Consider the following 26,798-nt stretch of genomic DNA (forward strand, 5'->3'; position numbering starts at 1 on the left):
AGACTCCTCACACAGCACAACAAGCTGCTTTTCCCCAATGCTGCTCTCCCGCCTCCCCCCTCCTCACTCACTGTCAGACTCCGCACACAGCACAACAAGCTGCTTTTCCCCAATGATGCTCTCCTGCCTCCACCTCCTCACTCACTTTCACACTCCTCACACAGCACAACAAGCTGCTTTTCCCCAATGCTGCTCTCCTGCATCCCCCCTCCTCACTCACTGTCAGATTCGTCACACAGCACAACAAGCTGCTTTTCCCCAATGATGCTCTCTTGCATCCCCCCTCCTCACTTACTGTCAGACTCCTCACACAGCACAACAAGCTGCTTTTCCCCAATGATGCTCTCCTGCTTCCCCCCTTCTCCCTCACTGTCAGACTCCTCACACAGCACAACAAGCTGCTTTTCCCCAATGATGCTCTCCTGCCTCCCCTCTCCTCACTTACTCCCAGACTCCTCACACAGCACAACAAGCTGCTTTTCCCCAATGATGCTCTCCTGCTTCCCCCCTTCTCACTCACTGTCAGACTCCTCACACAGCACAATAAGCTGCTTTTCCCCAATGATGCTCTCCTACCTCCCCTCTCCTCACTCACTCCCAGACTCCTCACACAGCGCAACAAGCTGCTTTTCCCCAATGATGCTCTCCTGCCTCCCCTCTCCTCACTCACTCCCAGACTCCTCACACAGCACAACAAGCTGCTTTTCCCCAATGCTGCTCTCCTGCATCCCCCCTCCTCACTCACTGTCAGACTCCTCACACAGCACAACAAGCTGCTTTTCCCCAATGCTGCTCTCCTGCATCCCCCCTCCTCACTCACTGTCAGACTCCTCACACAGCACAACAAGCTGCTTTTCCCCAATGATGCTCTCCTGTTTCCCCCCCTCCTCACTCACTGTCAGACTCCTCACACAGCACAACAAGCTGCTTTTCCCCAATGATGACCTCTTCACCTCACTTTCCTCTCACTTCTCCTCCTACTCTGACTGCATGCTGTTAGTGTAAACACAATACAAACATGCTGCCCCTGTAACCTCTGCCACCTGATGCAAATGTTTCTCCTTGCTTCATAAGGGAACCGGCCCTGGTGGGCGATTGCGGAAATGGATTGGAAAGGGTTACGTTTCCTCTTTCTGATCCAGCTCTGCATCATGCCCCAAGAAGGAAAGTTTTGAAAGATTGCAATAAACTATGTAGAATTAGACAGTAAGGAATTACCTGGATCAAAGTTTGTTGAAACAAAGCAAGAGTTAATTTACAAAGTTTAATAGACACATTTCGTTCAACTAGACCTTTATCATTGGCCGTAAACCACAAAGACACGTAATGAATAGTCTTACCTTGTGGTGAGAGCGCAGAGGGAACCGACCGCCACCACGTACTTAGCCACGTGCCAGCCGACATACTCAAACGCAGCTGGCAATGGACTCTGGGAATCCAGGAGGTAATAAGGCATCATCAGAGTGAGAGAAGCAGAAACCCCGAAATAGGCCAGAAAGCAGATGGATAGGGACACTACAATGCCCAGCGGTATCGCCCTGTGCGGGTTCTTCACCTCCTCCCCTGGAAGAGACAGTGATGAGAGTAAAAGCAGACCCTGTTACTGAATTAAAGAAGAGCTCTACCCACTGCTACTTGGCCATGTGAGAGGTGGTATATGGTACCTACACTAGTGGGAGCCATCCAGGGCCGGATTTGTACTTTCCAGTGCCCTATGCCTGCTGTCACCCACCGCCGTAACATCCCCCCCCCCCCAAAACCACCAACACCACCACCACCACCACCAAAAAACATGCTGTCCAACACTCTGACTAGCAATCACTGGTTTAAACGGGCTCATCTCAGTTGTGCTGCTCTGCCCCCCATTCAACAAATAATTCCTGTAATTTGCGCTCCTGCCCAAATGTGCACAGCAGCCGATAGTGCTCTGGGCATGCATACTTGAGAAATGACGCTGATGTATGATCGGTACTTGTCAAGAATGCATAACACTATACTGGCCTCGGTTGCTGTGCACATGTGGACAGGAACAAGAAATTACAGGGAGCGCGAGTGGCCAGAGCATGCGCTGCTTCTTTGTCCTCTGTGCGACTGGCTGCAGTCAGAGCAACAGACAGGTGACAGGGAGCGCGAGTGGCCAGAGCATGCGCTGCTTCTTTGTCCTCTGTGCGACTGGCTGCAGTCAGAGCAACAGACAGGTGACAGGGAGTGCGAGTGGCCAGAGCATGCGCTGCTTCTTTGTCCTCTGTGCGACTGGCTGCAGTCAAAGCCACAGACAGGTGACAGGGAGCGCGAGTGGCCAGAGCATGCGCTGCTTCTTTGTCCTCTGTGCGACTGGCTGCAGTCAGAGCCACAGACAGGTGACAGGGAGCGTGAGTGGACAGAGCATGCGCTGCTTCTTTGTCCTCTGTGCGACTGGCTGCAGTCAAAGCCACAGACAGGTGACAGGGAGCGCGAGTGGCCAGAGCATGCGCTGCTTCTTTGTCCTCTGTGCGACTGGCTGCAGTCATAGCCACAGACAGGTGACAGGGAGCGCGAGTGGCCAGAGCATGCGCTGCTTCTTTGTCCTCTGTGCGACTGGCTGCAGTCAGAGCCACAGACAGGTGACAGGGAGCGCGAGTGACCAGAGCATGCGCTACTTTTTTGTCCTCTGTGCGACTGGCTGCAGTCAGAGCCACAGACAGGTGACAGGGAGCGCGAGTGGCCAGAGCATGCGCTGCTTCTTTGTCCTCTGTGCGACTGGCTGCAGTCAGAGCCACAGACAGGTGACAGGGAGCGCGAGTGACCAGAGCATGCGCTACTTTTTTGTCCTCTGTGCGACTGGCTGCAGTCAGAGCCACAGACAGGTGACAGGGAGCGCGAGTGGCCAGAGCATGCGCTGCTTCTTTGTCCTCTGTGCGACTGGCTGCAGTCAGAGCCACAGACAGGTGACAGGGAGCGCGAGTGACCAGAGCATGCGCTGCTTCTTTGTCCTCTGTGCGACTGGCTGCAGTCAGAGCCACAGACAGGTGACAGGGAGCGCGAGTGGCCAGAGCATGCGCTGCTTCTTTGTCCTCTGTGCGACTGGCTGCAGTCAGAGCCACAGACAGGTGACAGGGAGCGCGAGTGGCCAGAGCATGCGCTGCTTCTTTGTCCTCTGTGCAACTGGCTGCAGTCACAGCCACAGACAGGTGACAGGGAGCGCGAGTGGCCAGAGCATGCGCTGCTTCTTTGTCCTCTGTGCGACTGGCTGCAGTCAGAGCCACAGACAGGTGACAGGGAGCGCGAGTGACCAGAGCATGCGCTGCTTCTTTGTCCTCTGTGCGACTGGCTGCAGTCAGAGCCACAGACAGGTGACAGGGAGCGCGAGTGGCCAGAGCATGCGCTGCTTCTTTGTCCTCTGTGCGACTGGCTGCAGTCAGAGCCACAGACAGGTGACAGGGAGCGCGAGTGACCAGAGCATGCGCTGCTTCTTTGTCCTCTGTGCGACTGGCTGCAGTCAGAGCCACAGACAGGTGACAGGGAGCGCGAGTGACCAGAGCATGCGCTGCTTCTTTGTCCTCTGTGCGACTGGCTGCAGTCAGAGCCACAGACAGGTGACAGGGAGCGCGAGTGGCCAGAGCATGCGCTGCTTCTTTGTCCTCTGTGTGACTGGCTGCAGTCAGAGCCACAGACAGGTGACAGGGAGCGCGAGTGACCAGAGCATGCGCTGCTTCTTTGTCCTCTGTGCGACTGGCTGCAGTCAGAGCCACAGACAGGTGACAGGGAGCGCGAGTGGCCAGAGCATGCGCTGCTTCTTTGTCCTCTGTGCGACTGGCTGCAGTCAGAGCCACAGACAGGTGTCAGGGAGCGCGAGTGGCCAGAGCATGCGCTGCTTCTTTGTCCTCTGTGTGACTGGCTGCAGTCAGAGCCACAGACAGGTGACAGGGAGCGCGAGTGGCCAGAGCATGCGCTGCTTCTTTGTCCTCTGTGTGACTGGCTGCAGTCAGAGCCACAGACAGGTGACAGGGAGCGCGAGTGGCCAGAGCATGCGCTGCTTCTTTGTCCTCTGTGCGACTGGCTGCAGTCAGAGCCACAGACAGGTGACAGGGCAGTGCAATGGAGAAAAGTCCATCCAAAACAGAGAACAGGTAAGTAGCAAACATCCTGTCAGGACCCACTTTGGCTGTTCTGTTGTAATTAGAGTGGACCTGAACTCAGAACTTCCTCTCTGCTCTAAAAGATATGCAACAACATAACCTTTAAAGAAAAACATTTCTTTGTTACAGCTGATACAAATCCTGCAATAAACTACGCGTAGTTTTACGCAATTATGCTTCGCCAAACTACAGCTTCGAAATCAAATATTCACTTTGTATGCATTTCGTAGACTACGCGTTAAAATACGCAATTACACGTAGTGCTAAGCGTAGTGTATGCGGATGCTTATGCCGTATACAGAAAATTTTACGCAGTAATTTCTCCGTAAATGACTCTTCTATGTGTACATTCCCCTTTCCAATGCGTAAATTTGTAAGCATACAATCGCATGCGGAAAATTAGACGCGAGTAACGCATTCGTAGCTCACTACGCAATACACATGTTAACTACGCATAGTGGGCATAAGCTACGCATAGCGGTACTTTGCTACGCATAAATTTGTAAGCGTAGTTTTGAAACTTCACCTACGAACTACGATGCGTAAATTCGCACTGGCGTAGTTTCTGCTCATCCCTGGTTTGGACACCCCCAAAAATAGACACTTGTTGGATGTGTTATTAACAGCTCAGGATACAGGACATCGATATCCGACACTTATGACTAGGCTGATCTCCTTACTGGGGGTATTAATATTTATTTATTTACTGTATATTCTGGTGTATAACACTACTTTTTAACCTTTGAAAATCTTCTGAAAAGTCAGGGGTCGTCTTATATGCCGGGTGTCACTGATGCTGGGTGATATGCTCTATCCCATTGATGGCTAACCTTGGCACTCCAGCAGTGGTGGAACTACAAGTCCCATGAGGCATTGCAATACTCTGACAGCTCTAAGCATAACTCAGGGAGGCAGAGGCATGATGGGATTTGAAATGTTGTCACAGCTGCAGTGCCAAGGTTAGCCATCACTGTTCTATCCTGTTACCGCCTCTCAGATCTCGCTGCTGAGGACTGTAGTGAAGCGGCGCAGGCGCACATGTGCGAGATCCTATCCTGTTACCGCCTCTCAGATCTCGCTGATGAGGACTGTAGTGAAGCGGCGCAGGTGCACATGTGCGAGATCCTATCCTGTTACCGCCTCTCAGATCTCGCTGATGAGGACTGTAGTGAAGCGGCGCAGGTGCACATGTGTGAGATCCTATCCTGTTACCGCCTCTCAGATCCCGCTGCTGAGGACTGTAGTGAAGCGGTGCAGGGGCACATGTGTGAGATCCTATCCTGTTACCGCCTCTCAGATTTTGCTGCTGAGGACTGTAGTGAAGCGGTGCAGGTGCACATGTGTGAGATCCTATCCTGTTACCGCCTCTCAGATCTCGCTGCTGAGGACTGTAGTGAAGCGGCGCAGGAGCACATGTGTGAGATCCTATCCTGTTACCGCCTCTCAGATCTCGCTGCTGAGGACTGTAGTGAAGCGGCGCAGGTGCACATGTGTGAGATCCTATCCTGTTACCGCCTCTCAGATCTCGCTGCTGAGGACTGTAGTGAAGCGGCGCAGGTGCACATGTGTGAGATCCTATCCTGTTACCGCCTCTCAGATCTCGCTGCTGAGTACTGTAGTGAAGCGGTGCAGGGGCACATGTGTGAGATCCTATCCTGTTACCGCCTCTCAGATCTCGCTGCTGAGGACTGTAGTGAAGCGGCGCAGGTGCACATGTGTGAGATCCTATCCTGTTACCGCCTCTCAGATCTCGCTGCTGAGGACTGTAGTGAAGCGGTGCAGGGGCACATGTGTGAGATCCTATCCTGTTACCGCCTCTCAGATTTTGCTGCTGAGGACTGTAGTGAAGCGGTGCAGGTGCACATGTGTGAGATCCTATCCTGTTACCGCCTCTCAGATCTCGCTGCTGAGGACTGTAGTGAAGCGGCGCAGGAGCACATGTGTGAGATCTTATCCTGTTACCGCCTCTCAGATCTCGCTGCTGAGGACTGTAGTGAAGCAGCGCAGGTGCACATGTCTGAGATCCTATCCTGTTACCGCCTCTCAGATCTCGCTGCTGAGGACTGTAGTGAAGCGGCGCAGGCGCACATGTGTGAGATCCTATCCTGTTACCGCCTCTCAGATCTCGCTGCTGAGGACTGTAGTGAAGCGGCGCAGGTGCACATGTGTGAGATCCTATCCTGTTACCGCCTCTCAGATCTCGCTGCTGAGGACTGTAGTGAAGCGGCGCAGGCGCACATGTGTGAGATCCTATCCTGTTACCGCCTCTCAGATCTCGCTGCTGAGGACTGCAGTGAAGCGGCGCAGGCGCACATGTGTGAGGCAGAGAAGGAGGTAAATAGGATACAAGGGCGGGGCCAGACGGGTGAAAGAGGCATGTTTTATGGGCACAGAGCGATTTATTCTTCCATACCCCTCTGACCAATCCAACCAGTCAGTCGCCTATATATTGTTATATACTGGGTACCACATACAGTACAGCACCAGTATCTATTCATAATACACAGCACCAGTCTATGATTTTTTTTAATTTTTATTTGGTGTGCGTTGGAAGAGGGGTAGTCTTATATGGCGAGTATATCCCAAACTATATTTTTTAACTGGAAAAGTTGGGGGTCGTCTTATACGCCGGAATTTACGGTATTGTATTTGTAAAGCGCCAAAATATTACACGGCGCTGTACATAAATGTACATAATAAGTTAATGCAATAATATATTAAACAAGTCGGTGAGTACATAAGTCTAATGCTCAGATCCGTACCTGTAGTAGCGATGCAGTCGAATCCCACAAAGGCATAGAAGCAGGTCGCGGCTCCCGCCATCGTTCCACTGAAACCAAACGGCATAAATCCACCGACTCCGAAGCTATGGGTCACGTTGCCACCTGCAGAATGGTTACTGTTGGTATGATGGTTAAAAAGTGCTTTTCAATAAGATTCAAGCAGCCCAAAATACTCATGTACAGACTGTCCTATGGTTACCCTATGGGGAACCCAGGGGAGGAATTCTAGAAATGCAATCTCTGCAGGAAAAATTCTCCTGCTGGGGAAGTCATGGAGAAGGATGTGATCAGTTTCCAAGTCTCTGATTGGCTGGTTGTGATCATGTCTCACCTTTGCTTTCTGTGTAGGCTAAAACCAGACCAGCGGAAGTGTTACATTTTGGGCACCCACCAGCTAATGAACGATTTAAGCTCCCTACAGGCTACGGGCACTAATGAAAATATTGCCAATTAGGCACCCAAAGCAGAAATTTAGGCACACGATAATTATAGTTATCAAAAATTACAACGTTATGGTTTTTGAATTTTTTTTTTACTGTGTTGAAAATTAGAACATATAGTTTTTGACATTTCTAATGTTTCTATTTACAAATTATTCATTTTTGAAAATTGTTTGAAAATGTATCGTTTTGAACATTATAAGGTTAGGAAGCGAGGTTTTAGGGTTAGGCGTCAGGAAGGGGTCAGGAAGGGAGGTTTTAGGGTTAGGCGTCAGGAAGGAGTGCTTTAGGGTTAGGCATCAGGAAAGGGGCTTTAGGGTTAGGCGTCAGGAAGGGGGGGGGGGGTATGAATGATACGGAAATCGAGATGATTAGCAATTCTGTATTGTTATGCAAAGCAGAGCGGAATTAAATTTTTTTATTTTTAAACGTACAACAGATGTCTTTCCTTTTCTCTGAGTGAAAGCAAACCCATCACCCACATTTAATTAACTTGTTCAAAAGAATTCCTTGCTGGCCAGTCACGCTCAGATGCTAATTGAGCACCAAAAGTTCTTTTCACCCAGAAGAAGCTAGCTCCCAGCGGGAGTCCAGCCGAAGCGGCACCACTGGGGAACAGGTTTAAATGCCTATGGTTTTTAATTTTGGTCGGTTAAATGAAAACTGTGTACAGCACAGCTATGAAACTAATATAGTCTTATTCGTTAAAATCTGCCCAAAGTGCTGTGCTGATATAAAATTCATAACAATAACTTGTCTGGTTATTGGTGTACGACCATCCTTGGGGCCCAATTAGCCTAACGCACTCATGCGAGATGTCATATTAATCAGTATTTTTTTTTACAATTATGAATCTGCTATTCACCCAAATATGACATGTATAGTTTACGAGTTATAGTATTTTACAATTTAAGCTCAAAATCCTTCTAGGAGGAGGTGGACTGTTTCAGAGGGGGCAGGCGTTGCCACACCCCCAAACCAGCTTCATCAAAAGCACATTGCCAGCAGGTGGACTGCTGGATTTGCTTGGATTACAAACTATACCTAAAGGCCTATGATTCTTCTGAATCCAAGGACTTTGCATTTCTTTTCCCAGAAGGAAATATCCCCACACAGACTGCATTTTGGCTAAGTAAACCTTTTCACAATTATTCCCTTTTATTTTAAGCTTTGTGTGTATATGTTAATTAGTGTATGTAAATGTGTGTAATGCATTTTTGTTATTAAACGTTTAAAAATCGTTTAGCGGTTATGACCTGTTGCTGAACTTACACAATCGTAATTACTCCACCGAAAACGTTACCTTGTGTTCTAGAGTATCTTGCAATTATAACTCGTATGGTTGAAATGGGCACAGATAAACAGATCTGGCGCCGATCCCTGCATACAGCTAAGGGTTAACTTACAGTGTTCACAGTGTGCTAATATATTTACAGTCATGTGCTGACTCACAGGTGGTGGCAAGCCTTTGAATTGTATGTGTGTGGTGACTCCTTTGGAGTCAGGACGCTCCTCTCGGCTAGTCGGTTCATAGACTGCGAATCCACATATGGGCATCTATGCGCAAAGCGACAGCGAGACAGAGTTTCTGACTCTGAGTGATTGACCTGATCAAGGACCGGCCCGTGCGGTCTATGACAGGGGGCTTTAGGGTTAGGCGTCAGGACAGGAGGTTTTAGGGTTAGGTGTCAGGAAGGGGTCAGGAAGGGGGGCTTTAGGGTTAGGCATCAGGAAGGTGGGCTTTAGGGTTAGGCATCAGGAAGGGGGGCTTTAGGGTTAGGCATCAGGAAGGGGTCAGGAAGGGGGTATTAAGTTTAGGCATCGGAAGGGGGAGGGTTCTGTGTGAGAGTAGGGTTAGGTTAAGTTGTAGTAAAATATTGTTGATATGAACTAATATTTTACTATTATAATAAAATGTTGGTGGATATTAACAATAATTTTATTAACCATACAGGTGACCATTTTTTCTTGCACTCCTATTGCATGCATGCAGAGTTTTGCAGACAAGCTCATCAGGCAAGTACATAGAAATCAATCAGGTCATCATATTTGTTGTCCTTCCCAAGAATTCTTCTGCAGGAGAAGTTCTAGAGCTCTGGGTCAGTGGAGACTGTTGAATATGAAGCAGGTTATTTCTATACAGTCATATTGTGGCTAGTGTGATTTATGGGGTTGACATAGTGTTGATCGAACACCAAGATTGTCGTGCTGGGGTCGGCTCGGCCGAACATGGTCCAGATGTTCGGGATATTCGGCCGAACACCGAGCCTAATTGAAGTCAATGGGGATCCAAGCATGTCTGCTGGAGGGGACGCAGCATGAAGGGAAAGCCATGGCCACAGTCGGAGTGGAGGGGGGACGGTCCCCCCTCCCTCACCTCGGTATAGTATAGTATAGTCATATACAGAATATAGAGGTGTACCCTCTAACAAAGTGGCTGTGCTATGATACGCTGTTAGGCTGTGGCCACACCAATTTAAGCTGGAGGGGAGCGCAGAGGGGAGAGCCCCGAGGTGAGGGGGGGGGGGGGGGGATCAACACTATTCGATCAACACTATTGACAACGAGAGGAGTATAATTTGGGTGCCAATGCTTAGCCGTCATCACATTTGACAAAACAAAGGAAGGCACTCAATGATTTAGGCAGCAGGGTACTCAATGCTGCGCTCACAACGTCAGTAATTCCAAAAGAGAAAAGAGAGGAAGCTGGTCATGTAGATCTATGCAGTAAATTCAACATTATTTATAATCCACCGGAGTGCATATGGATCCAAAGCAGCAGTGGGGGACAGAGGAGAAGAGGGAGGTTACAGCCTAACAGCGTATCATGGCACAGCCACTTTGTTAGAGGGTACACCTATATATTCTGTATATGACTATACTTAACTGATCTCACTGCATCAGGTCTTCTCCTGCAGCCACTCCATGTACGTAGATGTACGACGCTGGTGAGTTGGGCACCAGGAGAGCAGAATGAGGGCTCACCTTGCTGCTGCTCAAATCCCTGGCGGCTTAAAAGAGGAGATACGAGGCAGTGATATACGTTAAGTATAGTCACATAGCTCCGCTCCACCGATGGGCTCCCATAGATTCTGGTTATCGTTAAAGGATCCCCGAAGTGACATGTGACATGATGAGATAGGCATGTGTATGTACAGTGCTTAGCACACAAATAACTAGGCTGTGTTTCTTTTTTTTCTTTCTCTGCCTGAAAGAGTTAAATATCAGGTATGTAAGTGGCTGACTCAGTCCTGACTGGACAGACAGGAAGTGACTACAGTGTGACCCTCACTGATAAGAAATTTCAACTATAAAACACTTTCCTAGCAGAAAATGACTTCTGAGAGCAAGACAGAGGTAAAAAAGGGGAATTTCTTATCAGTGAGGGTCACACTGTAGTCACTTCCTGTCTGAGTCAGGTCTGAGTCAGCCAATTGCATACCTGATATTTAACTCTTTCAGGCAGAGAAAGAAAAAAAGGAACACCGCATAGCTATTTGTGTGCTAGGCACTGTACATACCCATGTCTATCTCATCATGTCACATGTCACTTCGGGTATCCATTAAAGGAACATGTCCTGTGGTCTAGAGTTCTCCTCCCAGAATCCCACCACCATTGTCACACATGGAGGACCTACAGCCCTTTACATGCTGCACATGGGAAGCACAATATTGCTTGTATCTGCATGCATAGGAATACAAAAGGCAACAAGTCATACCTCATTCGTCGGACAGCGTCATCAAGCTCCTCCTCCGTGATCTCCCAGTTTCTCAGGTCACCCTTGACGCACCCACTGATGATGACAAACACCAGCACTATGACATTGATGGCTGTAAAGACTTTGTTCACTGTGGTTGATCGTTTTACACCAAAGGAAAGTAGACCTGGAAAAAAAAAATCACTAACTGGGTTTTTTTTATAATAAAAGTCCTGGAATGTCCATATGTAAAACAAAAGCACTTTAGGACTACTTTAGAAGTACCCCATCTTACCCTCAGGGCCCGTTTCCACTATTGCGGAAACCGGGCTGAATTCGCAGAGTTTCCCCGCAGGCAAATCACACAGGGAAACTCTGCCATAGGAAATAATGGCGCCACCGGTCGAATCGCTTGCCCTAGTGATTCGGCCGACATTGCCATCTGTTTCCGGGAGGCAGCACATCCCATAGCTTTTGGGTACCTCTTACTTCAGTTTATGTTGTAAAAAGTTTTTTTACAACATAAAACCTAATACCAGAAAAAAAAATTGGTAGCAGGGCAGAATTCAAACAGTTAAACACAGCACTTCCTTCTTCAGGGGGAAACTTAGTTCCTTATGCCCAGGAGGTGATTACATTGCCTTTTGTTTTTATTTTCTTATCAGCCACAATTAGTAAACATTCCTAGCAGTTCTGAAACTCAGCTGCACATATAGCAGAACTAGAGAGAGGTAAGAAACGATCAGTAGATAGATTTTAATATATGAATATACAGGAGCTATATGAATAAAAAGCAATGGCAGCTTTCAGGCTGCTTTCACAGTGAGACGTTACAGACGCACGTTAGAGCAGCCTGTAACGCAGCCCCACCGCACAGTAATGAAAAATCAATGTGCTGTTCACAGTGCCCACGTTGCGTTACATTGTAACGCAGCACATCCGTTGACAGTGCTGCATGCTGTGCGTTATGCGCGGCTAGGCCGCGTTAGACTGTTTGCACATGCTCAGTAGTGTTGGGGAGGAGTGGAGAGCGGCCGGGCACATGGCTAATTAATATTCACTGCACTCAGTGACGTGCAGTGTTTACTTCCTGGATCGGCCGCTCTGTGCGGCGATTGGCCGGCCGGGACCACGTGATGCCGCATGCGCACAAGAGTACGCATCACGGCATCACGGGCGCCAGAGTGAGCTGCACAACGCGGCTCACTCTGACGTCCAAAGCAGGGAGCACCAGGCGTTGCGTTAGGGGCACGTTTTGTGCCCTATAACGTCCCCTAAACGCAACTTCCTGGTGTGTAAGTAGCCTAAGAGCAGCTAAACTGTACTTTGTGAACTTGTAATTTGTAAACAGGCATTATTATTTGTGCACAAAGACAAATATGATAAGTGTATGGGTAATAAAAAGTAGGAAACATTTTTTTATTGAATACTATGTCAGAGTTTTATCTCACTTGAATAAACAACTTTCAAAACCAGTCTGTTTTATTTCATTAAAAATATTTTTGGCAGTGTAGTCAGAAATGATAATATTTACTTATTTTCTTGCGTGTGTTTGTGGAGGGGGGGGGGGGGCAGTAATGCGATAGTCTCCTCATTAAGGATATGATCAAAGAACACTATAAGCCTCCACATTGTGTTTACTCCATCTCTTCTCGCTCTTCCTGGGTGTGGCAGATTTGGTTAGAATGCTTAGAGATTTGCTGTCCCCCTACCAAGGTACCTCCCACCTCCAGTGTTAAAGCTCAATAGTTACTGGTGCCCTCTGCCCACCCACTTTTCTCAGAGCCATATGTAAAATGCATTACTGCCAGCTATTTGCTGCAGGTGGGCATTATAGCCCTTTCCTGGAGCTTACAGCACTGTAGTGAGTGATGGGAATGATAAAATGAGTCTAAAAAGTGACAACACAGGCCAGGCATAGCAGGCTTTTAATGTGTGACATGATGAGATGAGCATACGTATGTACAGACAGTACTATTCCTGCATATAATTGTGTTCATTTTTTTCTCACTGGGATGGTTAAACATTCAGGTATGCAAATGACAGGTTCTCACTGTGAACTAGTAGGTCTACACTTACCCTTACTGATAACGTATTACAGCTGTAAAACTCTTACCTGGCAGAGAACAGCTTCTGAGTGCAGGGAATAGATAAGAAAGGTTAATAGTTCATAGATTATAGTTCTGGGACGCTAAAAGACCTACAACTCAGACAATAAGGTATTAATTACATCGACTTTTTTTTTAGCTTTTAACCTGGATTCTAATATATATATGTGTTAAAAGCTAAAAAAAGTCGATGTAATACCTTTATATACCGGTATATATAAAAAAGTGTATTTTTAGGAGAAGGAGGATAGATACAGTTTATTTTGTCAGTTGTTTTTTTTTCAGTTCAGGTTTGCTTCAAAGGTCTACTATTGTGAAAGTTTGTAAAATGTAAAATACATACATACAAAATGTACATTTCTCCCAGATTAAATGACTTTTTTCCTATGTTGTCATAGCTAGTTCAAAGTCTGTGATTCCAAAAGCGTTCGGCTATTGAACGGCAACAGAGGTGATCCTAACAGTATCGATTGTGGTTTCACAGTGCAACTTTCCTGGAGCGTTCGCACTTCAATACAAAGTATAAGATTGCTAAGAAACTGCTTTTCAATCGCTGTATGAAGTGAGTTTGCAGCGCTCTTACTACCAAACCTAGGGACATTGCGAATTACTACGGAGATCGCAAATCACAATTGCTTAAATTAACTACTAAACAACCGCGTGACGCCGATGAGCGTGAACGCAGCTGCAGCCCCAGGACTAGAGATGTGGCGAACTGTTTGCCAGGCGAACATCTCTGGGGCTTTTACTACTTCCGAGTCACACTGACCCGGAGTAGTACGCCTGCGCTGCCCGGCGGAGCGCGTCCTAGATCGCGCTCCTGTTGCCGGGCACTCTCTGCGCATGAGCGTGACGTCGTTCATGACATCACGCACACGCGCAGAAAGTGCTCGGCAACAGGAGCGCGATCTAGGACTCGCTCCGCCGGGCAGCGCAGGCGTACTACTCCAGGTCAGTGCGACCCGGAAGTAGTACAGGGTGAGGTGTTCGCCAGCAAACGGTTCGGGAACCGTTCGCTGACATCTCTACAAATGCACCGCAAATCGTTCTGAAAAATGCTACAATATTCCGTACCAAAAGTGCTCAGCAATTGCAATAGCGATTCATGCTTTCTAGTATGTAACTATGTAACTATGTAACTAGTAGCCCTTAAGCTTTATCTACATCTATATCTACATCTAAAATTGAAATAGCTGACGCCAGCGATTTTCGATTTTTCGACTTTTACAATTTATTTATTTATTGTATTTATAAAGCACCAACATATTACGCAGCGCTGAAATACATGTATTTATTCATAAAAGCGCGAACACAGTTGCCGGATAAAGTGATTTGTGAGCGTTTAGCATTTTTCCCATACCTTCCATTGTAGCAGGATCGCCCCGAAAATGGTACAGGCAGCGCTTTACTGAGCGAAAGCTGATGAAGCGCGCTGATATGAACTATCCCATAAGGATTCATTGTACTAGTAATCTCAGGGTGTTTTTAAAAATCGTCGGCACTCAAAAAAAAAACGCAAAATGCCCTACATGTAAGCCCTTACTGCTTTTTTACCAGCTTTTTTTCTTTAAATGAATACTCGTATAAATAGAGCCAAACAGAAAGTGCTGACTTAAAGGATACCCGAGGTGACATGTGACATGATGAGATAGACATGTGTATGTACAGTGCCTAGCACACAAATAACTATGCTGTGTTCCTTTTTTTTCTTTCTCTGCCTGAAAGAGTTAAATATCAGGTATGTAAGTGGCTGACTCAGTCCTGACTCAGACAGGAAGTGACTACAGTGTGACCCTCACTGATAAGAAATTCCAACTATAAAACACTTTACTAGCAGAAAATGGCTTCCGAGAGCAAAAAAAAGAGGTAAAAAGGGGAATTTCTTATCAGTGAGGGTCACACTGTAGTCACTTCCTATCTGAGTCAGGACTGAGTCAGCCACTTACATACCTGATATTTAACTCTTTCAGGCAGAGAAAGAAAAAAAGGAACACAGCATAGTTATTTGTGTGCTTGGCACTGTACATACCCATGTCTATCTCATCATGTCACATGTCACTTCGGGTATCCTTTAAGAAAGCATAATAAAATACTGTTAGATAAACCAACTTTTTCTTCATATTAGTTTGTTTTTCTCATATTTTAGGAAAAATTGAACGTTCGTGTATGGTGCCTCGAAGAGACTTTTCAAAACTGTTCGAGAAAACTGAATTGATGGAATTTCTCTGATCGAAAAAAAAGAAAAAATTGTACCGTGAATTGGCACGAGGCTTCGCCCTATAGGACTGATAAATCACTCTGGCATGTGGTCTTGGAGAAACCCACCTCTGCACCAAACACACCGCCCTCACGTAATGAATGCAAAGAAAAGACCATCTACAGTGTTTGTAGTGATTTTCCTATCAGTGTTGCCATGAAGAGACAGGAATGGAGCGTCCCAGTACAGAGCAATCATTACTCTACACCAGTGTTTCTCACACTTGTCCTCGTGACTCCCCAACGGGGCATGCTTTGACGGCAGCCTCACCTATGCACCGGTGGGGCAATTAGTGTCTTGGCTACATGGAACCTACCTAGCTGACACTAATTACCCCACCTGTGCATAGGTTAGGCTGCCTGCAAAACATGCACCGCTGGGGAGTCACGACACGAGGACAGGGGTGAGAAACACTACTCTACACCGATTGTCATTAATCAGAACTGTTGTCATGGTCAGTGGCAGTAGACTTGTATCGCCATTACCTGCAAGCAGAAGTATGAGGCACACGGCAAAGATATCAGGGTACTCAGCCAGTCCCGGCAGGTCCATGGGCATGGTCCCTCTGAAAAAATCCCCAACTGCCTTGCCAACCAGCTCGTCGAAGGTAGCGCTCCACGCCCGCGCCACGCTGGAGGTGCCTGTCATGAGATACGATGCAAGGTTTCACGAAGGAGAGGTTTTCACACATAATAATACGTTCCATACACTGGTGTATAACAGACTCCACCTGACCTGTCACTGACGGCTGAATAGGCCCTTCACTCATACAGAGTCAAGTTACGTCATGGGCCCAACATCTAATGATAAGGCCCAATCTACACGATACGTTTCTTTGTGCAATTCGATTACGATTCTATTTACGATCTGATTAAATCCGACATGTCCGATCGAGATTCAATTTGATTCAATTCGTTTTGCCATTGCAAAACAATGGCAAATCGAATCCTGATCGGACATGTCGGATTTAATCGGATCGTAAATAGAATCGTAATCGAATCGCACAAAGAAACGTATCGTGTAGATGGGGCTTTAGGTGTGGTCAATGAGATGCAAATCATATTTTTTTATTTAATCTACAATATGTGCAGCTTGAAAATGGACCAATCAGACTCTGCCAAGGTACAATTCGATTGGTGCATTTTCAAACTTCACAAATTTAACCACTTAGTTCTACATCAAGGAGGACGTGCGCTTCCGCCCGCTCCCGCGGCCGATCGCGTGCGTGCACCCGCGTTCCCAGCCACGGATTCGTTAGCCCAGGAATCAATGTATCGGGCTATGGTGCCCGATCACTGATTCCTCTCCCCCGCAGAAAAAGCGACAGCTTCTCTCAGGAGCTTCGCTTTTTCTGACTCCTATGTCCCTTTAACCACTTCACCACTGAGGGGTTTTACCCCCTGAGCACCAGAGCAATTTTCACCTTTCAGCGCTCCTTCCATTCATTCGTCTATAACTTTATTATTACTTATCGCAATGAAATGAACTATATCTTGTTTTTTTCGCCACCAATTAGGCTTTCTTTAGGTGGGACATTATGCCAAGAATAATTTTTTTCTAAATGTGTTTTAATGGGAAAATAAGAAAAATGTGGGGAAAAAAATAATAATTTTTCAGTTTTCGGCCATTATAGTTTTTAAATAATGCATGCTACTGTAATTAAAACCCATGAAACGTATTTGCCCTTTTGTCCCGGTTATAAAACCATTTAAATTATGTCCCTATCACAATGTTTGGCGCCAATATTTTATTTGGAAATAAAGGTGCATTTTTTTCAGTTTTGCGTCCATCCCTAATTACAAGCCCATAGTTTATAAAGTAACAGTGTTATACCCTCTTGACATAAATATTTAAAAAGTTCAGTCCCTAAGGTAACTATTTATGTATTTTTTTTAATTGTAAATTTTTTAATTTTTTTTTAATTACAAAAAAAAAAAAATATGGGGAGTGTGGGAGGTAATGAGTTAATTTTATGTGTAAAAGTCATTTATTTGTATGTAAAAAAATGTGTAGGGTGTAGTTTACTATTTGGCCACAAGATGGCCACAGTAACTTTTTGTTTTAATGCGACCTCCAAGCTTCCTTCCGGCGGCGGCGTGTTTACTAGCGGCGGGCGGCGTGTTTACGAGCGGGAGTGCGGGCAGCGTCGGGAACGCGGAAAGTACGTGTTTCTCCGTCCCTGGTTTTTAAAGGATGGAAAAAGGGGCGGAGAAATACGTACGCGCGGGGGTAAAGTGGTTAAGCGTACATTGTACGCTTAGAATGACGTCATGTAAACAAGGTTGCCATCTTGTGGCCAAAAAGTAAAACTACATCTAAAAGTAAGAAAAAAATTAAAATACACATATTTCCCCTAATCAAATACTATTTACATCCCATCCTCCCAAAAATACCCACATACAATGTTTAATAATAAACAAAAACCATTACAATAAAAAAAATAAACCACAGAAATATTTACCTAAGGGTCTAAACTTTTTAAATATCTATATAAAGATGAAATATTTCTATTTTATTTATATATATATATATATATATATATATATATATATATGCTTGTAAATAGTGATGGAGGCAAAACGGAAAAAATGCACTTTTATTTCCAAATAAAATATTGTCGCCATACATTGTGATAGGGACATAATTTAAACGGTGTAATAACCAGGACAAATGGGCAAATACAATACGTGAGTTTTATTTATGGAGGCATGTATTATTTTAAAACTATAATGGCCGAAAACTGAGAAATAATGAATTTTTTCAGTTTTTTCTTCTTACTGTTAAAATGCATTTACAGTAAGGTAGCTCTTACCAAAATGTACCACCCAAAGAAAGCCTAATTGGTGGCGGAAAAAACAAGATGTAGATCAGTTCATTGTGATAAGTAGTGATAAAGTTATAGGCTAATGAATGGGAGGTGAACATTGCTTGGTTGCATAAAGTGAAAATGACCGAGGGCTGAAGTGGTTAAATGCAGGCCGGTTTCACTATCTGCAGTAGTCCCTACTCATTCGGATTCAGTGGAATTGAAATTTCAGCATTTATGATTGGAAATCGGCTTTTACGATCGGAAAACGGAAATCGAAATTCCACGGAAATCCGATATACTGCAACTCAGTCATTTTAGCCCAATCACAGAACTCAGAAGCATTGGACCAATCAGAGAATTGGTCCAATTACGGCGGTAATTTAAATCCCCGCTGTAATTTTAGACTTTCCGTGTTTAAGGTTTCAGTTTCTATGATTTTGTTTTTTTAGGATTATTTTTGCATACTTTGATAATAAGACACTCCCCGAAAATCAGGAAATCGAAATTGACATTGGGGGAAATCGGAAATTTCAGCGGAATCGGAAATGGATATTTTCGGCCATCCCTAATCGGCAGTACAGTGAGATTGTTTACATAGCAGTGACATAAAGAAACCAGAAAGAAACCAGTAGAATCCCTTTCAATACTGATTAAAGAGACTCTGAAGCGAGTCTACATTCACTTTTTTAACATGCAGCCATGTAAAGAACTATAAGCCCTGCTAATATGCCGCTATCCCGCGGCAAAACGAGGGGTTTATACCCCCCAAATCCCCTCTCCTACCTCCGGGGAGCGCTTCCTGATGAGGCAGAGCTTATGGCTGTAGCTCTGCCTCTTAGCGCGTCAATCCCCGCTGATCGCCTCCTCTCCCCGCCCCTCTCAATCTTCCTTCACTGAGAGGGGCGGGGGGGGGAGGCGGAGATCAGCGCGCCGATTGACGCGCATGGAGGCAGAACTGCGGCAGGAGCAGCAATATCCACGACAAAGAAAGTAGTGGATTTTGCAGGGGGGATTTGGGTGTATAAACCCCTCATTTTGCCGCGGGACAGCTGCGTTTTAGCATGGGTTATAGTTCTTTACATGGCTGCATGTTAAAATAGTGAATTTAGACTCGCTTTAGAGTCTCTTTAAGGTACAGCAAAGTGGAATCAGGGTTATTTTATAATTTTCTTGTCAGTGGGGGGCTGGGGCCAAGGAGGGAGGCTTGTGGTACACCCATAGCCTATGTGCCCATATTAAAGCAGTGGCCATGTTTTTGGGCCACCACCATTACCATCGATTCCATTTTTTATGCTCCTGTCCAATGCTACACCTGCGGGAACGGGAAGTGCTGGTTTTTAGTGCCAGTTTTACATGTCCATTTGTAACAAGTGTTTTGTTTCCCTGTGCAAATTGTAGTTCTTCTGCATTTTAAGTTCACGCAGCAGGGATAATTTGTATGTGTGTGCAATATACAATTTGTGTTTAATGCAAAGATGTGACAACGCAGAAAAATCGTGTTTTACACAAAATTCGAGCGCTATTTTGAAGTTAATTAGATGCATCTCCATGTAAATGAACTTTATGGAAAATCCTTTTCAAATTCACAAAGTAATTGCACAAAAACAAAATGCAAAATCGCAAACCAAAAATCATCGAAAAAGATTTGTGCATGTGAAAAATTGCATGCAGAATTCACATTGATAAGTGTGAAGGGGGCCTTAAATGTATTTATTCATTTGTCCAAAATTCAGGTTAAAAGAGGTCCTGTAGTCAGGGCCGGTTTAAGCAACAATAGGGCCCCAGGGCAAAATAAACCCGGGGGGCCCCCAACAGATAACCCGGAACAAAAATCGGCATTAAGGGACCTTTTTTGCAGCTGGTATATTCAGGGTTTGAAGCCCCAATCGGTCGGAGCTCCACATTCTGGCTATCCCAGCCTGCATGGGGGACAAGGGGTTAAAAAGTTTCAGGAGGGGGGACCCCACATCATTTTAAAAAAAAAAAAATTCCCACACTCTAAACTTAAAAAAAAATTGTGAAAATAGGAAAAAATGCCAGGGATCTTCATACAGCCATATTGCGGCTGTATAGCGATCCCTGACCAAAGCGCTGCGGCTGCGTATAGACCCCCTGGAAACCCCGTCAGGAAATGTATTGCTCTTTCTTTAGATACATGTAAAATTACACTACCGTTACATTTACCGCATTTAAAGGTATACTTTTTTCCTTCGAAACTTTAAAATCAATTTTTTCAAAAACTATAAGGTCTTTTTAAAAAATAGTTTTTTTCCTCTTATTCCCAATGATCTCCTTAACATATCCTGCAGATTTAGGGTTTCTAGCATTTAAGGTGGATTTGCTCTTAACCATTAAAGTCGGTGGGTTTTTTAATGTGTATTTTTTTTCCTTTGAAACTTTAAAATCGATTTTCTCAAAAACTATAAGGTCTTTTTTAAAAAAAATGTTTTCCTCTTGTAGCCACTGGGGGCCCCTACAAGCTCTGGGGCCCTGGGGCAATTGCCCCCTTTGCCTCTATGGTAGCGCCGGTCCTGTAGTGACATATAGTAGAATGCAGTGAGTTATTCAGGATACCCACTTTCATGGTATTTGTCCTAGTTTCAGCAGCAGAAACACTCCCTATACCTATATATTGTTGTGTAATGGTATGTAGCTCCTCCCTCCCAGTAATGCTTAGCCTAGGCTGTTTAGCTATGCAGAATTCTCCCACATCATTCTGGAAGCCCAGTCATTATCTTCACTGACTTTGGAAATCTCAAAAACAAACATTCCGCAGAGCGGCACCTGACAGGACTAAAAATGTCGCCAACTGTGATAAATGTAAAAACTAAAAGAAGCTCTCTTGCCTATGACATAGGAGAGGATCAGGTTCCAGCCAGTGATGAAGGCCCAGAGTTCCCCGACGGTCACGTAGCTGTATAAGTAGGCGGAGCCTGTGAGCGGCACGCGAGCGCCAAACTCAGCATAACATAGTCCAGCCAGCACAGAGGCCAGAGCGGCAATCAGGAAAGACAGGATGATGCTGGGGCCAGAATCCACCTTGGCCACTTCTCCCGCCAGGACGTAGACTCCGGCCCCCAGAGTGCTCCCTACCCCCAGCGCCACCAGATCCAGCGAGGAGAGACATCGGCACAGGCCCGAGCCCTCTGTGTCCTCCAACGAGACCTTCTTGGTTCTTGTCAGGCTTTGGTAGAATGTATGCAGCACATCATGCGGTGGCATCTAAAAGGAGAAAAATAAAAAATAATATCAGTTCAGAAAAAATTGTAAAAATATATCTATCTGGGTTCACATATGACATAGGCCTCGATTCATAAAGCATTCCCGCATTCGGAAATGCAAAAAAACGCTCACTTTACCGACCACACACCAAAATATGCATTCATAAAGGCTTTTTCCGCATGAAAAGCCGACATTTGCGAGCAGAGTGATCAATCACCGCCTTGCGCGGTGATTATCACAGCAACAGTAACAAATGTCAATTCATAAAGATTAGAGGTAGCGGTATGCGGACGGGTATTACCGCTACCTCTGATGTGGCGAGAAGCGTGTGGAATACAGTGCAGTGAATGGGACAGACCTCCCAAGCAGCTGCAGAGAGAACACCGCACGGAGGGATTCCGCCTGCTTCTCCTGTTTCCGCATGTCTCCCGACAGCCTAACGCCTGCCTACAGCGGAGTATCTCCGCACGTATATCACAAGTAGCTAAATTTTTATGAATTACCACCCTGAAGGCGGAAATACCGACAGCGGTGTTTCCCCGCTCGACTTTCCCCGCTCGCAGGCAGTTTTATGAATCGAGGCCATAGTGTCAGGGCCGGACTTGTACTTTTTACCACCCAAGGCCAATGTCACCAGCCTCCCCCCTTCAGTATAGGTAGCGAGATGACCCCTGACCCCTCCCCCTTCCCTGCAGTATAGGTAGGCTGATGACCCCCTTCCTTCCAGAAAAGGTACCCAGATGACCCCACCCCTCTTTCCCTCTAGTATAGCTAGCCTGATGACCCCTTACCCTCCCCCTCCAATATAGATAGCCAGATGACTCCCTTAAAGTGAGCCAGAGAAGTAGCACAGTTTTGTGTATTTTACCATATATATCATTAAGAACATTAGAGAAAACACCTACCCTGCTCTCCGTTTCATCCTCACTGCTAAAAGTGTCTGTTATCAGCTGTGATAAGAATCCCGGACTGAGCATTCAATCTGGCTTGGCTGGGAATGATTATTGCTGAGTCATTATAGCAGAGCCACAAGGGGGCAGGCTTGGGCTTGAAAAGACACCAGAGAAGACAGACTCAGCTATAATCTTTCCAAAGCAAAGCTAGACTGAGTGCTCAGTCGGGGATTCTTATCAGAGGTGATAACAGTCAAATTAAACAGAGAACAATGAAACAAAGAGCAGATTAGGTGTTTACTGTCATGTTCCCTCTGATTTATAAGGTAAAATACATGAAGGTGCTTCATCTCTGGTTCTCTTTAATCCCTACCTTTCCCGCTCCCCCCTTTCAGTACAGCTCGCCCCCACACCCCAGCAGCCATCAGTGTCACTCTGCTCGTCTCCATTGTAGAAGTGTCCTCTTCGTCTCCGTCTCCAATGCTGCCAAAGTCTGTAGCCGCCGGCCACAGCCCCAACGTGCACAGAGAGCATGACGGCCGCTGCACAGGTGGCTGGTAGCAGAGTATCGCGGTCAGGCGCTTGCCTCATCTCCCTGCATTGCAGCATTTGCAAGCTTGCAAATGCTGCACCAGTTTAGTCTGCTACTTTGGTGCCCTTGCTCCTGTGGTGCCCTAGGCCATGGCCTAGGTGGCCTGGGCCTAAATCCGGCCCTGCATAGTGTGAAAGCCTGCGGTTTATGTCATGTTTTATGTTAATGTTGTGTGCGTTTTTTGGACGTTTTAGGTTTGCGGTTCACTTATACAAAATGCATATGCGTTTTGTATTCGTTTTCCATGCATTTTTATATTTCCATTTAAATCACTTGGAAGACAACAGGAAGCGAAAATTCAGCAAAAAACGCATAGAAAAACGCATACCATTGCATTCCCATTGACTTTCATTATGTGCGTTTTGGCAGCGTTCCTGCATAATATGCAACAGAACCAGCATTTTAAAAATGCAGGTGTGAAAACGCATATGCGGTTTTTTTATATGCGTTTTTTTCCTGCGGCCCATAGACTTCCATTAGCGGGTAGAACGCAGCGTTTTTCCGCAACGCTACCGTTTCTGCTATGTCTGCCCCCAGCCTCTGGCAAGATCAAAATGACCTAAAGCCTAGTGTACACCTTCAATACTGACTGGCCGATGTTTGGTCCGATTTTACTACCGCCGTGCAGTATGAGGACCAACAGACTATGAATACTCTGCACAGATTGTGTAGATACTCTCATATTACATGGAAGTGATAAAATTGGACAGTGATTGGCCAATCAAAATTGGATGTTTGTACCAGGCTATAGCACAGACACCTTCAGCACAATACAACAACTTGCAGGAATCAGCTGTGTAAGGAGATGAAGTAGACTACATAAAACCTACAGGCTCAGCATTACCAGCTGTCTGTCGTTGAATGAGGACGTTTAATGTAGCTCTGTGATCACAAGTGTATTGCCTAATCCAGATACTGGAATTCAGTCAACCGCAGTGTGACAGGTCAATTAGATGTCTTATGCCTGAAAGAGAACCAGAGATGAAGCACCCTCAGGTATTTTACCATATATATCAATGGGAACATGACAGTAAACACCTACTCTGCTCTTTGTTTCATTTTTCACTGCCCAGTCTTCTTGTTATCAGCTCTGATAAGAATCCCTGACTGAGCATTCAGTTCAGCTTTGCCCCGGAATAATTATAGCTGAGTCAGGGTCCAGTGATGTCTTTTTAAGCCCAAGTCTGCCCCCTCCTGGCTCTGTTTTTCTGCTATGTAGCCTCGTAGCAGGAAAGCAGAGCCACAAGGAGGCAGGCTTGGGCTTCAAAAGACATCACAGGAGCCTGCTATAATCATTCCGGGGCAAAGCCAGACTGAGTGCTCAGTCAGGGATTCTTATCAGAGCTGATAACAAGAAGACTGAGAGGTGAAAAATGAAACAAACAGCAGAGTAGGTGTTTACTGTCATGTTCCCATTGATATACTGTATATGGTAAAATACATACCCTCAGGGTCTCTGGTTCTCTTTAATTACAACAGGATATCCAAAGGGGGTCTTGAAAGGATGTTTGCTAATTTATGACACACAGATAAGACCCTTTGTTAACTCAATCCTCACATAACTGAGACTGAGGCTGGCACAGAGGGATGGCAAATTCTGATTTCAGAAGTCAACTTACAAGCAGAATAGATGCAGTATTTGTCCGGGCTGAAAAAAAAAATTGATGAAAGAATCGATATAAACCAGCGCCAGCAATACAATGTTCCCTCTAGTGGCTGAATGGCAGACCAGTACAAAGTCCACAACAATATAGTATTGATTAATTCAGCGCTGTATTTACAGTTCAATATCTTATTGGTAATACACCACGGTGTCTAAGACTGTTTCAGTGACCAGTCACCAATAACAAGTAAGGGTGAAGCTTACCAGCCCACGCCAGCCCAAATCACAGATCCTTTTCCACTATATCAGTTGCTGTCAGTCATGCCGTAATTGAAAGGACAACTGATGTGTAAGGTAATGTCCATGCACTGGTCGATTTCAGCCATCAATCGATTCTATCAAATCTATCGATTTGCAGCCGATTTCGATCAATTTCAATTGATTTGATCTATGTGACAGGATGGAAGATCTAGGTCGATCTGCTGCTGGTAGCAAATCCATGGTCCATAGAGTTGCATTGGATCTAATGGTCCATTCCAATAATGCATTTACATAGATTTCCAATAGATGTCATTCTGAAATCTGTTGGAAATCTGTTCCTAGTGTGTGGCACACATCAGATACTGTAGATTCCTGTCAGATTCAACCTGACAGACATCTGACAGAAATGTATCTGTGATGGTCAAATCTGCTGCAAATCTATAAAGTGTACGGCCACCTCTAGCCTCTGCTGTGCTCTTCTGATGTTGAGATTCAGGCCCAGTGCACACCAAAAACCGCTAGCAGATCCGCAAAACGCTAGCGGTTTTTAAAGCGCTTTTTCTTATTTTTATGAAGCGTTTCACCTAGCGTTTTGCGTTTTTCGGTAGCGTTTTTTTGTGTAGTAGATTTCATATATTGTTACAGTAAAGCGGTTACTGAACAGCTGCTGTAACAAAAACGCCTGGAAAACTGCTGTGAACAGGCGTTTTTCAGAGCGGTTTGCGTTTTTCCTATACTTAACATTGGAGGCAGAAATGCCTCCGCAATCCAAAATCTGCAGCAGCCCGGGAGTATGCGTTTCTGCAAAACACCTCCCGCTCTGGTGTGCACCAGCCCATTGAAATATATTACCCAAGCGTTTCCACATCCGCAAGCGGCTGTAAAACGCGAGAAAACCCGCTCGGTGTGCACCAGCCCAGACATGGGTATGTACAGTGCCAAGCACACAAATAACTATTCTGTGTTCCTTTTTTTCAAGTATGTAAGCGACAGTTCTTGCCTGAGTCTGGATGGGGTCAGACTACAGTGTGACCCTCACCCATAAGAAATTCCAGCTATAAAACCCTTTCTAGCAGAAAATGGCTTCTGAGAGCAGGAAAGAGATTAAAAAGGTCAATAATTCATAGATTTTAGCTCTGCAATACTTCAATGAATGTGTCATTGAGCAAAAACAATAAAACAGTTAAAGCAGATTTAAACAGAAAATAAAATTGTGGAATATCTTTATTTTAGGAGAAGGAAGATGGATACAATTGTTTATTTAATTAGTTTATTTTCGCCTCGGGTGTCCTTTAACACCCATAAGACAATATAACATAAACGAACACATAGCGAAATTAAAGATCAACCCCAAAGCGGATATACCTCACCTTCCGTTTATCACCGCCACTCACTGCCACGTCCTGATGGATGTATGTGCTAAGGTCACCGAAGCATTGCAAAATTAATTCTGAAATCCCCTTACCCCTCCTTATAAACCTGACTGACTCCCTCCCCTGCGGTTAACCCTTTGTGGAGCGCACCAGAGCTCCAGAAAGAGGCGGAGTTACGACCTACATTAACGTCACCCTCCCAAACGCTGATAGCAAGGACGGAACAGGTCCTCTTCTTTCACTTCTTGATGATGGAAGAGTTTTAGGAAAGCTCTTTAAAATTCGGGCGGCGGGCTGCAAGGGGTTAAACACGAGCGGTAAAGCCGTCGGCCCGGTGGAGTACTCAAACCTCGCCATGTATTTGTCAAATCTCATAATCTCCTTTCAGTGGGAATGCGGAGCAGGTCTCGCCTCCCACCAGCAGCAACAGTCAGCAAATTGCAGACATTGACCTCTTTGTTGTTATTGTTTACCAGAGGAAGAAAAAACAATTTTTCTTTGAAAGGAAAAAAAACTGTTTAAACAAACAGCAGTAAAAAATATTTTGGCAGCGGTCAATTAAAACTGAGATTAGATCTATCCCATAAAACTGGTTGTTAACCCCAAAAGGACAGAATTGTGTATGAGATGATCCACTCCTA

At 45.6% G+C, this 26,798-nt stretch overlaps 1 protein-coding gene across 1 annotated transcript in view; it reads right to left on the bottom strand.

Annotated features, from left to right (window-relative positions):
* The window catches only part of LOC137564469 (cationic amino acid transporter 2-like), a 110,837-nt gene extending 84,609 nt beyond the window's left edge, over positions 1-26,228 (bottom strand). The window contains exons 1-6 of the mRNA XM_068278367.1: positions 26,155-26,228; positions 21,060-21,435; positions 15,890-16,045; positions 11,061-11,226; positions 6,881-7,017; positions 1,341-1,563 (exon numbers count right to left, since the gene is read on the bottom strand). Of these exons, the coding sequence (XP_068134468.1) occupies positions 1,341-1,563; positions 6,881-7,017; positions 11,061-11,226; positions 15,890-16,045; positions 21,060-21,435 (1,058 nt within the window). The 5' untranslated portion in view covers positions 26,155-26,228. The remainder of the gene's footprint in view (positions 1-1,340; positions 1,564-6,880; positions 7,018-11,060; positions 11,227-15,889; positions 16,046-21,059; positions 21,436-26,154) is intronic.
* Between the last annotated feature and the right edge of the window lie 570 nt (positions 26,229-26,798).

The sequence above is a fragment of the Hyperolius riggenbachi genome, chromosome 3, assembly GCF_040937935.1.
Source record: "Hyperolius riggenbachi isolate aHypRig1 chromosome 3, aHypRig1.pri, whole genome shotgun sequence".
Taxonomy (NCBI): domain Eukaryota; kingdom Metazoa; phylum Chordata; class Amphibia; order Anura; family Hyperoliidae; genus Hyperolius; species Hyperolius riggenbachi.